General features: G+C 57.9%; 1 protein-coding gene across 1 annotated transcript in view; it reads right to left on the reverse strand.

Annotated features, from left to right (window-relative positions):
* Positions 1-8,201: 8,201 nt before the first annotated feature.
* The window catches only part of SHANK2 (SH3 and multiple ankyrin repeat domains 2), a 476,763-nt gene continuing 469,939 nt past the window's right edge, over positions 8,202-15,025 (reverse strand). The window contains 2 exon segments of the mRNA XM_043581937.1: positions 8,202-11,956; positions 11,959-12,215. Of these exon segments, the coding sequence (XP_043437872.1) occupies positions 11,646-11,956; positions 11,959-12,215 (568 nt within the window). The 3' untranslated portion in view covers positions 8,202-11,645.

Consider the following 15,025-nt stretch of genomic DNA (forward strand, 5'->3'; position numbering starts at 1 on the left):
GCAGTTTCTCGAACTGCCCGTAAGACCCGCCCAGGAGAGCGTTAACCGCACAGATTCGGGGGCTTCCTCTTGTTAAAAATCAAATAAAATAGAGACCAGACCTGAAGTTCCCGAGCGGATAGCTCCAGTTAACCCATGTAAGCAAGCTTAACCCTGCTCGTCTCACAAACAAGAGAACTTAGGTTGTTCGTTGTCGATGCCTCCGAGAGCCATACGTGGCAAACCTAAGACGTCTTCTCCTCCCCAAATGGTGTAAGAGACTCCTGTTTAACCAATTCCCTGCCATCTGGAAACTCCCACCTGGTAACCATTCTTGCTTTATAAGCCATCCTATAATGACACGCCCCTGAGCTTCCTACCACTTTCAAATTTGAGATCTCCCTGGACGAGAACAGTTTGTTTCTCCCTCGATAAAGTATTCATAGGAGTAAAGCTCTCTGAATTTTGACACTTCCTACTGAAACCGGATGCCTGGGAGGAGGCCTGATCATCCGCCTGTTCACAGACGCTCCCCGCCTGCCAGCCGCGGGGAGGGGAGGGGAGCAGTCCACACCAGTCTCCCCAGCAGTGCCTGGCTGGGGGCTCGCTGGAAACGCAGAGTCTCTGTGCCCCAGCCTGTTCCCGGGTCCTGGGCTGTACGTGTAAGCGTGAGCTACAGACCGGGCCCCGAAGGGTTTCAGCCTGCAGAAACAGGACCCCGAAAGTCTCCAGGGAGGAGCCCTCACCCACCGCTGGTGGGAATGTAAATGGTGTGGCCTTTGCAGGAAACAGTCCAGCGATTCCTTCAACAGGTTCCACAGAGAGCAACCACATGGCCCGGCAACTCCACCCCCAGGATACACGCCCCAAAAAACCGAAAACGGACTGAAACAAATCCTCGCACACGCATGTTCCCAGCAGCACTATTCTCAACAGCCAGAAGGGGGAGACAACCCGCAACGTCCATCAACCGACAAAGGGAAAAACCGAGTGTGGTCTCCGTCTCCAACGGAACACCCTTGAGCCGTAAAAGGTGCGCTGTCCCACGGATGACCCTTGAAAAAATGCTCCGTGGGAGAAATCGGACCCAGAAGACCACATGTGTGATTCCACTTTCATGAAATGTCCAGAGTAGGCAAATCCACAGAGACCGAGAGATCCCTGGGTGCCTGGGGCCGGGGACAGTGGGTAAAAGGGGGGGTGACTGCTCACGGGCACAGGGTTTCTCTTCGGCAGGATGGAACGGGCCAGTGCCGACAGCCTTGTGGAAGTGTGAATACGTTTAATGCCACTGGTTGTGCACTTTCAAATGCTCAGTGAGGAGAATCCACCTGGACGCTCTTGTGACCCCATACGTCACCTGTCCGTACATCCTCCATTTACCTTCTGCCTTCTTTTAAAATTATTTTTTTTATAACTTTTAAAAAGTTTTTTTTTTAATTTTTTTTTTAATTTTTTAAACGTTTTTATTTACTTTTGAGACAGGGAGAGACAGAGCATGAACGGGGGAGGGTCACAGAGAGAGGGAGACACAGAATCGGAAACAGGCTCCAGGCTCTGAGCTGTCAGCCCAGAGCCCGACGCGGGGCTCGAACTCACGGACCGTGAGATCATGACCTGAGCTGAAGTTGGACACTCAACCGACCGAGCCACCCAGGCGCCCCTAAAAAGTTTTTTGTAATGTTTACTTATTTTTGAGAGTCAGAGAATGAGTGGGGAAGGGGCAGAGGGAGGGAGATGCAGACTCGGAAGCAGGCTCCAGGCTCCCAGCTGTCAGCACAGAGCCCCACGTGGGGCTCGAACCCACGGACCGCGAGATCATGACCTGAGCCGAAGTTGGACACTTAACCGACTGAGCCACTCAGGCGCCCCTTTTTATAAAATTTGTGTTTATTTGTCTTGAGAGAGAGAGTGCACACACGTGCACTAGTAGGGGAGGGGCAGAGAGGGGGAAAGACAGAATCCCAAGCAGGCTCTGCACTGGCAGTGGAGAGGCCGATTTGGGGCTGGAAGTCACAAACCACAAGATCAGCGCCTGAACTGAAATCAGGAGTCAGACACTTCACCGACTGAGCCACCCAGGCGCCCCCCCCCCCACCTTCTGTCTTTTACACATCCACAACTTTGTTCCTCGCAGCACTGTGTGGAGCCGACTGCCCACTTTCCCAGTGTGCCTTGCTTCTAGGGATGGTTCTAGATACCACTGGCCTATGACATATTGGTAGACACTTCTGGGAATGCACTGGCTTCTCCATTAAAGGGGAGCGGACACAGCTGCCATGGTGTTCTCCTCTTCTTCCTCGCCTGGAACAGAATGCGACGTGTCGGGTGGCAGCAGCCTTTTGTTGCTGTGAGGCTGAGAAATTGGAGGGAGAGGCTGAATCTCAGGCCTATGTTGAGCTGTCAGATCAAAGCCAGGGACCACCCACCTAGGGTCCTCCCATTCACCCATGTTTCCAGCACACCCTTACTGGGAACATCTTGTTACCGATGCAGGGCATCCAACAAGACAGATAAAATTCCTGCCCACGCGGAGCTTACATTTTTGTACAAAGCCCTATGGAAAGAATAAAGCAGTTTTTGTTGAAGCCATCGTTAAGTGGAATTTCCATTATTTGCAGCCCCAATCTGCCTTTTATTTATACTGGTCTGCTTCCAGGGATGGGGGGGGTGAAGACAGATAGATGCTCGCAGCTTTGTGAGGTCGCTCTAGCCTCGCCCGCTAGAAGCCCTGAGGCTGGACCGCAAGCGTCTTATTTGTGCCCTCACCTGCCGGCGAGCTTTTCCCCCAGTGGGCGGGGCGCTTCATCCACGGCCCGCCTCCTGGCCCCCGGGATTGGTCGAAAGCTGCCTCTCCTCCAGCTGGGCCAATCACGATCCCCCCTTTGCCAGTCAGGATTGGTCCTCGCCGGGCACGTGCAGAGCAGTCCCGGTGCCGGCCTTGATTGGCTCACGCGGGGCACGTGACCGACAGGCCCAGGGTCCTCTGCGGCCGAGGCGGGCGGCCGTGGCGTCTCCCGTGGCCCGGCGGAGCTGTGACGGAGACCGCTGTCGGAGCTCGGGACCCGGGGGCCGCCTCTCCGGGAGCCAAGGGTGAGGCGGCCTCCCCCAGACCCCCCGTCCGGGCCCCTGCGCGCCAGCCGGAGCCCTCGCGGCCGCCGCTGACACCCCGCGTGCCGCATGGCAGGCCCGTGGCAGGCGGGGAGCAGGAGGGCTGAGCCCCACTTCCCCGTCGGGCCCCCTCGCTGGGGAGGGACCGCCACCCCCATCCCCACCAGGGCCGGGCTCCCGTTACCGCTTCCGCAGCTTCCCCGAGGCAGGACCTGCGAGGCAGGCAGCCCTAGAGACAACAGGTGCCCGGTGTCGTGGGGGAGCAGGGGCCACGGATGGTTGCGGCAGGAGCTGCACCTAAACGGGTGGGCCGAGGGCAGGAGGCCCCGGGAACTTTCCAGGACAGGGCGGCTCAGCGCAGGGGCGGGCAGGGCCTTGGAGCCCTAGGGAAGCCTGCCTCCCTTACCGGGACTGGGAGGACCAGACGGGAGCCGCGGGCACTGAGGCCGCAGCTGCGGGGGGGGGGGGGGGGGGGGGGGGGGGGGTGTCCGGGGAGGGGGGGGGTGTCCGGAAGGAGAGGCTGCCTCTGTAGGCATTGCTCAGGCAGGGAAACAGCAGTGCCTGCGATGGGGCAGGACAGGCTCCTGTGCTGTCGGTCGTGTCTTCCGGATTGGGGTGGGTGGGTGTGGATGTGTCTGCCCGCCAGGTTGGTGGGGGGGGAGGACCAGTCAGCTAATTAAGGGGCCACTTTGAGGTAGTAATAACTGCCCTGAGAAGAGAAGACAGGGCGATGTGAGTGGGTGACTAAGATGACTTTTACTCTGAATCTGATGGTTCAGGAGGCGGTGCAGACACAGGGGAAGAACATTCCAGACGCCAAGAGGGGCAGGCAGATTGGAGCCCCCACCTGTGGCAGCAAGGTGAGCAAGGAGGAGCTTGGGGAGGTGGGCGGGGGTCCGACGGCTCCGGATGACGTGGGCCCGGGCCTCAAGGGCAGGGCTGGGGTCCTCGCGGCTGTGTCCGTGTTGCCGCTAAGCTAGATCCAGCCCTCTCCTTTCGTGGTGCCCCCCGCCCCCCCCCCCCCCCAGCCGTAAAGAGCCGTCACCTTCTCCTCTTCACTTTGCGACTGCTGCCGGAAAAAGCTGGCCACCGGTGCCCGGGGGGGGGGGGGGGGGGGGGGGGGGGGGGGGGGAGGTGGGGGCTGGGCTTCCCTGGCAACCCCTGCCAGGGCTAGAGGTTTCAGGCCACGCGGTTCCCCCAGAGCGTTGATGTCTTTATCGGGACCTTTGTAGTCACATTTATAAACTCTTGCTCCAAAACGGAACCTTTATTTTTAGCTTGCCCAGATGGCAGGCTCCGAGACCTGGTGCCTGTGGCTTTCAGTAAAGCTTCAAAGCTGTGTGGGCCTGTGAGACTCACTTTCGAACTCATTCTGCAGCCATGTGATTGGCTCCTTGTCTTCCATTTGCTTCGCCTTTTCTCCTCCGCCCCCGGGGGTGACTGTGAAGGGCAAGGAGGGGCTGCGCCCGTTCTGCCTGGCGGTAGGAGGCTGAGGGGTGTGGGAGCGAACACACGGGCATCGGGGCTGGGAGCGGTGCGCCGCACGGCCTCGCTGCTTGCAACAGAGGCGGGCTCTGGTGGACGAAGGCCACGCAGGAACGCGCTGGGAGGGTTCTGGGTGGCCCAGAGCCAAGGGAGGAAGCGTTTAGCGGGAGGGCCTGGGAAGGACGGGGCCCAGGGCAGCTGTGCTCCCTTGGTGAGGCCTCACCGTCTTCAGGATGATTTGTCATCGCTAAGAGAGACGATCGTCTTTTCCGTACTTACCTCGTGGATCCTTGCGAGCCTTAAAGCAGATGCCACGTGTAATGAAGCTCTCAGCTGCGGGCCTCTGTCAGGTCTTTGGCAAAGGCAGCCTTTGATCCCTAGGTCCTGGCTTCCCTGATCCCAGGCGAGGGCAGCGAGGTAAACAGGTTACTTCTGAACTGGATCTTCTCCCTCTGTCACACCCCTGAGGCGGTTCGGCTGGAAGGAGCCCCCACCTTGCCCAGCCTCCTGGACCCCTGGCCCTGCACAGTTGACTTTGGAGGGGCAGAAAGTGACGGACCCTGACACCAGCAGCCGTTCTCGGGGCGCCTGATGGGGGTTCTCTTTCCTACAGAGGGACTTCGCCATGGAGGTTTTATAGCAAATCCTGGGTGGGCCTTCACCGTGGACCTTGGCAAGACTTGGCTTCCTCATCTGTAAAATGGGGCTGTTTGTTCCGACCACAGGGCTGCTAGACCCTCAGCGAGGACAGCGGTCTGGATGGTGCCTGGCACACAGGCACCCGGTAGATGTACTGCTATTTCCAGCTGCCTCTTGCGACCGTGCAGGGAAATTAGCCGAGGTCTGTCTTTTGCTGTGGTCACCTCCCTGGCAGTTCAGAGGCTGTGCTCTCCTCCTGCCCTCTGGGCTCTGGGGTTTGCAGAACACATTTAAGTCGCGTACGCCCCTTGGCAAGAAAGACCGCGAGTGGGCGGTGGCGGGAAGGCTTGATGGCTAGGGGCACAGGTCAGGTGTGCTGCCACCGGAGACGGCTGAGATCAGCTGTCTTTGCGCTCACACCTGCTCACCTGGCCGCCCTGAAGGCCAGCCCGCCGTTTGTCTGATCCCCATCTCCTGTGGGGCCCGGGGCCCGGCTGCCCGTCGGTCTTGCCTGGTGGCCGTGGCTGGTGCTGTGGCGCACCCCTTTGGCTCTGGACACGTGCACGCTTCCGGCAGAGGCAGCGGCAGCGGCATGCGGAACGGGGACCCCTAAGAAACCCTGCCGTGTCTCCCACACCGCCCCTTTCAGATTGTCAGGTGATCGGCTACATTTGTGGCCTGCAGTGAAGAAGTTTGGATCTCTAGTTGACTTTGGCCTGGTAACGCAGCGGCACCGGTGAGAGTCTCGCGAGATAAACAGGCACAGCCCGTGTAGGTCCTTGCTCCCTCCAGACGCGTGTTTGCAGAGAGCCCAGAGACGTGGCGAGGGACGCAGCGCGTGGTGTGTCCCTGCCTCCGGGCTGGCTGAGCCATCCCCCACTTGCACCGTGGCCCTGCGGGTGGAGCGGTGGGCCCCGACGTGCTCCCTGCACCCCGGACAACTTGTGAGATGACAAGGGCTGCTCACGTGGCCTTCAGCACGAGGAGTGTGGTGGCGTTGGGCCAGAATTTGTGTATTTCCTGGCATTTTTCTTTTACAAGAAAATCGGACTGTGTGCTGCTGCTTCTTTGGCTTGTAAACATCGGAAAGAGTGCTGGGATGGGTGGCCTCCGTCACTAAAAGCAAATACTTTGTTCATTTTTTTACAAACTCTGCAAACAGTCAACACCGCTGATTTCGACAAGCCACCGACAAGGGCCGCCAGGGGCCAGGCGGCAGCGGGGGCAGCAGGCGGGGGCCCAGGACTCCTGCCCGCGCGCCCCTCTCGCCCACGGGGCCTCTCAGACACGCTCTGTTTTAAGTGAACAAAAATAGTGGAAGTAAGAGCAGAGAGCACTTTCAGTGGAAAATTAACTGATAACACAATCTTATTTCAATTTTCTTTTTATTTTTAAATTTAAACGACTGTGTGTGTGGCACAGTCTTAGGATGAAGGCTCCAGAACCATGTCTAGGTCTTCTCAACATTTCATTTCTCGAATCGTTTTTTACTTTACGTTGTGCATTGATACGGGCTTCTCAGTTCAGAAAACAAGGCACTATAACTATTTTATCAGCTACATTAATACAGTGAAGATAGATTTATCCTTTCATTAAATATACAGCATTTGAATACAATATGGTTTTTATGCAGATCAGGTTCAAAACACCCAAGGCACACACTTGATTTTTTTCCTGTTTTTTTTTTGTTTTTTGTTTTTGTTTTCTGTATTTATTTGAAGGCTCATATTAAAGTCTCAGAATTGCTATAAACAGAGAGTTCCAGAGTAGAAGCAATGGACAGTGCTTGTCATCTTAAACACAGAACGGTAAAGACTGTGGAATGGAGAAACATGGTACAGGAACAGTAAAGAAAGAAAATCACTGATACAGTGCGGCTCGGAAACTGAAGTGGTCAGGTCTGCTGGAGTCGGAGGGTCGCATCTGGAAACTCCCCGAGTCCCCCCCCCCCCCCCCCACCCCGGGAGCACGGCTGCCCCGGGGCAGCGGGGGCTGTGCTCCCCCGGGTGCCGTGGGGCTTCCAACCACCCGGTGTCTACACGGAGAGCTACAGGTGTGGGCAGACACTCCAGTGCCCTGCTTGTTAAAACGCCTCAAATAAAGTACGAGGGAAGGAAAAACGCTTCGAATTTCTAACCCACCCCCCCGCCCCCGCAAGACAAACTGATTACATTGACCTAGAGGAGATCTGGAAGAAACCACTGGAGGTGATGGGGGTGGTTAAGGTCTGGGAGAAACCACCAGACAGCGAGGCAGGGGGCCTAGGGGAGAGGACACTACGAAAGATCTGAGGCTTAGAATTTTTCGTGAGCACGGAAACATAGTGGCTGCTGTGCAGGTGGAGAATGTGCCAAAACAGTAGAAAGTGCCCAAGAAGCAGAGACCTCAGGTTTTCGCTGACGAGGCCAAAGAAGAGGTTCGGTGTTGAAAACCTACTTCCCTGCAGGCAAAGGGATAGCCCGTGTCTCCCCGGCTCAGCTCTTTGCCAAAGGACCCGAATCCTCTTGCCTCGAGGCTTGGGGCCCGCCGGCTTAGCACAACATGGCTGGCTTCGTGGGAATGACAGAGGCCGCCCGGTGCTGTGGCCCCAGAGCCTGGTGGGGGGAAGACCAGCAGGTGGGGGCATCGGGGTCTGTGCCTCAAGGAGAGCTGTGACTCCGCTCCCCCTCGGCCCCACCCCCACTGCCGTCCCAAACCAGAGAGGACGGCCGGGCCTCGGCCGGGCTCTCGGAGCTCACAGACGTGCACGCCGACACGCACTTGGCTCTGAAGTCAGGCGTGTCTCCGTCTGCGTCACGAGAGCGCTTCAAGGAAGCAGAACCACGGCAGGTGAGCTGCCGGAAGGAAGGTTCTTACTCTTGGACGAAACCTAGTACCTGCTCAGTTGCACGGAGGTAGAGTGGCGGTGTTGTCCCACCTGCGTGAGATCGCAAGCTGGCAACTTGTCCACTCAGACAGCTACACTGTGCGTAATCAGAGCCACAACCTTAGTGCAATCGTATATTTATTTCTCTTACAGTCATTTTGGTTGCCATACAAGAGATCGAAGGATCGGGAGGAAGTGCAGATTACAGGAGCTCGTTTTTTGTTTCGTTTTTTTTTTTTTTCTTTTTCAAAATAAAGTTTAAAAGGAATAAAAGCACAAAAGTAACAGCAACACAGAGAATGCGAACACAAGTTACACAAACCGTAGTGTGAAACATATTAGTTTCTAAAAAACAACAAAAAAAAAACTGGTTAATGGGAAAAAAATCCATGTTTGTGGCCCACACACGAAGTCATCGCCAGATCACCTGGGTAATGCTTGCTTGTTCGGTAACCCAGAAAAAAAAAAAATCACCATTTTACTAACTAAAGTACCACAGATAACCCACTTTGTGATATGTAGAGTTCAGCAAATCAACAGTCACATTGAGTCATTTTATATTCTATGAATTAACTTAAAATGTGCACAGACACCCTGGAGAAGGTATCTTGGCAGGTGTACATAATTTACATCTGGAGAAATTTTGGTTTTGTATACACAATGTTACAGAGACGAGGCATGTAAATGCAATTTATTTAAATTACAGTAGGTAAGAAAAGTTGATCTGAAAACCCGGGATAGTATTCACATGATCCTTATATGAGCAGTTTGACGTTTGTCCCACCATGGAAGAGGGCCTGGTCCTAACGTGTCCGAGGGGGGCAGGGGAAGAGCATTGGGCAGCGAGTTAAGTGAGGAACTATTGCTTTCTGGAGCAAAACCATTGGCTGGGGCTCGAGATGGATTGGTCTTGGCAACACGTGTTATTCTCGGTCAGTGCAGGTTCTGCGGGCTCCTGTGACTTTTCTCTAATAAGACAAGGCAGAAACTGATGACTGCTCGGCTCTCGGTTTCCCCTTGCAGTCTGCTCGCTCCTGGTTAGTTGCCCGTGGCTTGAAGTCTAAGAAAGGGAGTGGCAGCCACCCTCACCGCCCGGCCGCCAGGGTCCAGTGGCTCTACAGCCACCGGTGGCCACCCAGCAGCGCCTTTCCCTCACTCGCACCTCGCCCCGGCGTGTCGCCTGGCACTGGCCACGGAGGTGATGCCAGCAGTAGGTAGAAGAAAGGAGGGCCACGGTGAGGCGGTGTACTGACTGAATTTGGCAATCTCACCAAATGGAAGACGAATAATGGCCAAACCACCACCTTTACACTTTGTGAACGAGCAGGCGGCCTCAGCAGGCCACCCACGGCGTCCTGGCGCACCCCACGACGGAGAGACGGCAAGGGCACGGGGGGGGGTGGGGTGGGGGGGGGGGGAGAAGCGCCTTCACGTTCAACTGACTTCAAGTAGGGGTGGGGCGTGCAGGTCCAGTCTGACTGCAGAGGGGTTTGGAGCGGAGGAAGGGCCGGAACTCAGTTTCCAATTCGGGGGGCACGTGGCTGGAAAAACTGTGCGTGTGTGTCTGTGTGTGTGTGTGGGTGGGGGTGGGGGTGCATGTTTGTTTTTGGAGAAACCGCTGCATTGTGAATTGTAACCACTTCTGAAGAAATAATTGTCCTTCGATGACGAAGTTCTAGCAAAGATAGAAAATATAACACAGCTCTGCTGGTTCAGATGCATCCAAATAAGGTTGATTTAAAAAGGTCATACTTTTATAATTCCACAGAAATAGTATTATTAAATCACAAAAGTTTTTTTTTCTTTAACTTTCTAGCACTGAAGTGGCACAAAGGCTGCCTAGTAGACCAGCCACTTTTTTTTTTCTTAAAATATTGTGCTTATAAACTATCTGTACAACTATTTAAACTTGCAGTAAAGAAAGAGATTTTAAATTGCTAAATTTTACGTGTTCATTCTAGAGCTGTTCCAGACCTAATCAGACACTTGATTGTGAGCGTAAAGAAAAGAAAGGAAAAAAAAAATACCATGTTTTTATAATTAGAGATGGGCTAGGCTAGTTCTGAAATCATAATAAAAGCCAAAACCTGCTGTTCGAGTTTCTTCCAAGTGTGGGAGAATGTGCTGGAAGCCTGGCTGGATGTCCGGTGACGCCTGTGCAGGTGGTAACCTCCCTTGGAAATTGGAGGTATTGTCACAGGGGAGGGGACTCCAGGGAAGAGAATGGGTGCGACTCGAGAAAACCTCGCGAGAGAGGGGCCTGCCTCGTGCAGCCCGGGAAACCTCCCTGTCTTTCCTTTCTTCATGTGTCTGCTCCCACCCTCAGCCTGCAGCCCACTGCGTGTTCTGGACCCTGGGTCCTGTGTGGACGGACGCCTCAGCCACCGGGTTCTCGAAAAGCCTGTCGTACCGGCCAGACTGGTGGGGTTCCCTGGCCTCAGAGAGCAGAGGGGCGGTCTCGGCAGAGATGCTTACCCTTGGCCGGGCTCAGAACAGAGGTCACCGTGCCCCACCCGGCACCCGGGGAAGATGCCGTCTCCCCCACAGCAGCACATGCCCGCCATTAGCCTTGTGTCTCCCCCTCGTGGTAAAGTGGACGCTCACCTGCTCTGGTCTTTGCAGAACGAGACACACTTTCCATTTTAAAAACGTGCGAAAGGCAGAGAATCCCCTTCTCACCGCGCCGGGGACGCTCGGCGGACAACTCCCCGCTCTTCCCCTAGAAGAGACCCAGGCGGCCGCGCACCGGCTGGCTCCCGGGGCCGGGCCTCCCCTCCTGCTCGGAATCGTGACTTTGTGCTTTGACTAACTCCACGTGACATCTGTTTGACCACTTTGGAATTATGCTAATAGATTTGCAGAAAGAAAGAAAGAAAGCTAAGCAAAGCCGGGCACGATCCCATCAGACTCCCCACCACGGCCAGGAACTTCCTGGCCAGAGAACCACGGATGCACATCGCGGGAGGAGGCGGGGTAAAGAATCCAACGGAAAAAAACCAGATTCTCTACCTTTGGGGCCCAGCGAGGGGCACCGGAGAGACAGGCCTGGGTGGCTTACCGTAAGCCAAGTGCAGGAAAGAAAGGAGCAAGTGAGCATGGAGTGTCCTCCCGGAGGCCGCGAACTGAGGCGGGCCGGGGGTGGGGGCGGGAGCTGCCCGGAAAGCAGAGGAGGGAGGTCTCAGGAGGTATCTGGAGCGCACCGGTGTCTGCCTGCGAGAGCCGGGCTCCCGCGCTAAACCGGCGGGGGCGTCCCTGGGACCTGGCAAAGGGAGGTCACCTGCACGCCGCGAGGCAGGCCGTGACTCTCTTTCCGTGGTGGCAGGACTCCCTCCCCTTGTCCCCCGCTGCACAGAAACAGCCCGTGAAGCCCCCGTGCAGAGTGGGGGAGCCGCCAGGCTTTCGCTCAGCCACACCCGGACACACTCGGCGTTTCTTTGGGTACCGGGAGACGAACCCGTGGAATGGGGTTGGCGCTCACAGACCGTGCTTGGCCGCCCGCATATTTCAGTAGAAGCCCATCTCTACTTATAACAAGGAGTCTGTGAAGGTAAAGGAGCAGCCACCCTTATCTGTCCAGCAGCTGTTTCAGAGCCCTTTCTATGTTCATTCTGTGCCCGACCCGAGTCACCCCAAGGTCGATTAGGTCTTCCTTCTGAAGGTTTGGTAGGTGACTGCCATCAATCTCGTTGTCCATGAAGGTCTCTTTATGCTCACCCAAGTTGAGACTTTCCAGCCAGTCCGCCACGTCTGGTTTAGTCCACAGGTGCACAGGCTTAGTCGTGAAAGGCTTATTTGAGATTGGCTGTTGCAGTATGGAGGGGGACGGCGATCTGCTTCGTCCCGCTGGGTTCAAGCCAAACAGGTCCCCGGCCGGGGCTGGCTTGGAAGGCTAAAGACCTCTGAGAGCGTGGGGGAAGGGACGGCAGCGGCAGCGGGCAGGGGGGCGGGCAGAATCTCCTTGTTCATCTCCGTTGGCGAGACCACGGGGCTCGGGGCGCGCCTCGTTCCTGAGGTCCTGCTCTCAAAGTCTGTGGGCCGGCTCTGCAGGGTGATGGGCTGCGAGGTCCCCGGGCGAACCGTGAAGGTGACCGTTGTGCTCCGTGTACCTGAGACGGTGCTCATGACCTCTGGGCTTCTGAAACGGCAACAAGAGAGAAGGGCGTCACAAGGCGGGTCGCGGCGCGGGGCCTGCGGGACGCAGGTCGCCGAGGAGGCGGCGGGAGACATGCTGAGGGCAGGTGCACTGGCAAGTGAGCGGACGACGCGCCACGCCAGGACCGGGGCAGGGAGGAAGGGGGCAGGAGGCAGAGTTCCGAGAAGACACCACAGCACACACACCGAGGCCGCCCACCCACCTGGCCCTGCGCGGGGCGGGGGGGGGGGGGGCGGCTGCCTGGGGCGGGGGGGTGGGGAGGGGGGAGGTGCGCCTGTGCCGCGGGAGCAGTGAGGGCCAGACGAGGATGGCCACTGAGGCGCTTTTAAGGGCTCCCTCGAAGACCTGAGGTCGGGGCCTGAACGAGGTCCTGCTCCCTGGGTGCGACGTGTCTGGGGACATCACAGGTAGATCGCCAGCGGGAGGCAAGGACGTCTTTTGCCTCCATTTGGGCAGGTAGAAGGTAGAGTGCCCTTCGGGGGAGACTCTCTCTCCCAGCTGCCTGTCAGGCCTTCAGCCTTTCGGCCTGAAGGGACAAGGGCGGGGAAGGGCCCCTGCAGGCTGGCCCTGCTGCAGTGAGTGGGCAGCCCCACACCTAGCTTGGGGGCACTTGGGGTCTGAGGAAACCGTCCACGGACCCTGAGAGCAAGCAAGGAGCGATGTGCCAAGACGCAACCTGTACTGGGCCCGAGCGCTGTGACTTTGCCCAGCGTCGGCAGGGCCGTTTTGTTGCGGGATGGGGTGGTTCGCTCGGGCGGCCTCAGCCCCGCGTGAAGCCAGCGTGAGAGGCTCGCTGGTGGTGTGTCTGATGCTTGGCAAAGAAGCAGCGATCTGAAAGGAACCCCACTGTCCCGAGTGGCAGCGGGAGTCCCCCCCCTCCCCCCCATGCCCTTCCTGTTGTGGCAGGTGCAGTCCAGGGGCCGGGCCGGGGGCAGCCTCATCTTTGAGGTTCCGCCTGCACTGGCCCTGAGGGGTGACGAGGCTGCATCGTGCTACCAGATGAGGCTCTGGTCTGTGTGCTCGCCTGTACAGAGGGGCCTTCTTAGGTGCAGCCCCTCACTGGCCCTGGCCAGGGCCCGCAGCAGGCCGTCCGGCCCCCGGGCTCCGGTTCACCCTCTTCCCTGCTGCCCCCAAACTGAAGGCATATCCGTGCCGCTGCCCGGGGACAGCCACAGCCCCTGGAGAGGCGGTGAGAGCAGCTGTGGGTTTCTTGCCTTTTGGGCTCATTCACGGGAGCGTGGATGGACCACCCGCCCCCTTCCGGAAAGATCCCGGCCAAACACCAGTGGGTGCGCGTTGTGAGCCTTTGTCTCCGTGTGTGAGCTGGGGTCCCCTCCCTCCCAGCCGGCGAGAGCGGGGGCCTGCTCGGGAGCGCGGGGAGAGTGGCACAGGTGCTAACGTGGTGGGCGGTGAAAACAGACAAGGACAGGGATGGGGGGGCCTCTATGAAGGGAGGGGTGAGCTGGGCACGCGGCCCGCTCTGCCTGCTCTCTGCCTCAGCTTTCCTTTTGCTGCTGTTTGTTTTCTCTGCCACTGACAGAGTTGGGTATAACCACCAGTCGGCTGCCTTGAGGCCTCTAAGCCTCGTGGCACTTCCCCACTCGGTGGCAGCCGTTGTGGCTTTAAGCACGGAATGCTGGAGCAGCAGTTGTCGAGGGACCCCTCCCCCCCACCCCATCCACAGGCAGCTTCCTGGGGGTCAGGCGCCCCAGGTGGGGTCTGTTAACCCGGTCGAGAAGCCCCGGGGGCTGTGGGTGCTGGTTATACCGGAGGGTAAAGACCACCCATGTGCTACTGCCAGGCTGGGCTACTCAGCATCAAGGGGGAGGAGCCCTGCTGGCGTCCGGCCCCCCACGCGGGGAGAGGGAACTGGCACCTCCCGCATCTAGATCCGGGTTCCCGAGGGAGGGGTCGGCTGTGGACGCAGCAGAGATTTAAGGAGAAGCCTGCAGATTCTGGTGCCCGAGCGGGTTGGAGAGAGCCCACTCCGGTGCCAGCCTGGGCCGCGGCTAACGCCGTGGGGGGCTCTTTAGCGTGGCCTCTCTGCCTGCCCCCCGGTGGTAGGGCACACGGCAGGGCCCATCTGTTCGGGGGAAGACCCGTTCGTTCTGCTGCGATAACAGCAATTAAGCAAGATGGTGGAGATGAAATCACGAGTCAACACAAGGCTGCTCCATCCAGAGGCGATCCGAGTTGGTAACTCGGGCCAAGGACCTTTGGGGGAGGACAGCCGTGCCGTGGAGGGTGGGCGAGCCTCCCACAAGAGCCCCCTTGCTCGGGCGCTGCCTCGCGGCAACAGTCCCGGGGTGCCTTCTCCCAAGGTGACGCGGCGTGGCGACGGCGCCCAGGACCCCGGCTCCGGGCGGCCCCAGCACAGCGGTACGGTGTGGGAGTTGGTCCCCAAGCCCGGGCCCCGTGGCCAGGGCGTGGGGGCGTCTCTGAGCAGAGGCCGCTGGTCGGCACCGCTCGCCCACTGCAAGTATCCCAACCGTCCTCACTTAGCTGGGAGTGTTCATTTTCGAAGGAAAGCTCGCAGGCGGCTGCGTCTAGCGTCAGAGGCGAAGAGGAGGCTCCGCCACACGCGGGTGGGCAGCAGGGAGGGACAGCAGCACACCCCAGAGGTCAAGGCAGTTTCGCGGGCGGCACTTACTTCTGCTCAGCACGACCCTCTTCTGTTAACACCCATCACGAGAGCACGTGAAAATGACAGAATGGAATGGCTTGAGACAACACTGCAAAATTAATTAAAATTAAAACAGAGCAGCTTCTTTCGACAGATGAAACGAAAGCAG

Source organism: Prionailurus bengalensis, chromosome D1, assembly GCF_016509475.1.
Source record: "Prionailurus bengalensis isolate Pbe53 chromosome D1, Fcat_Pben_1.1_paternal_pri, whole genome shotgun sequence".
Taxonomy (NCBI): domain Eukaryota; kingdom Metazoa; phylum Chordata; class Mammalia; order Carnivora; family Felidae; genus Prionailurus; species Prionailurus bengalensis.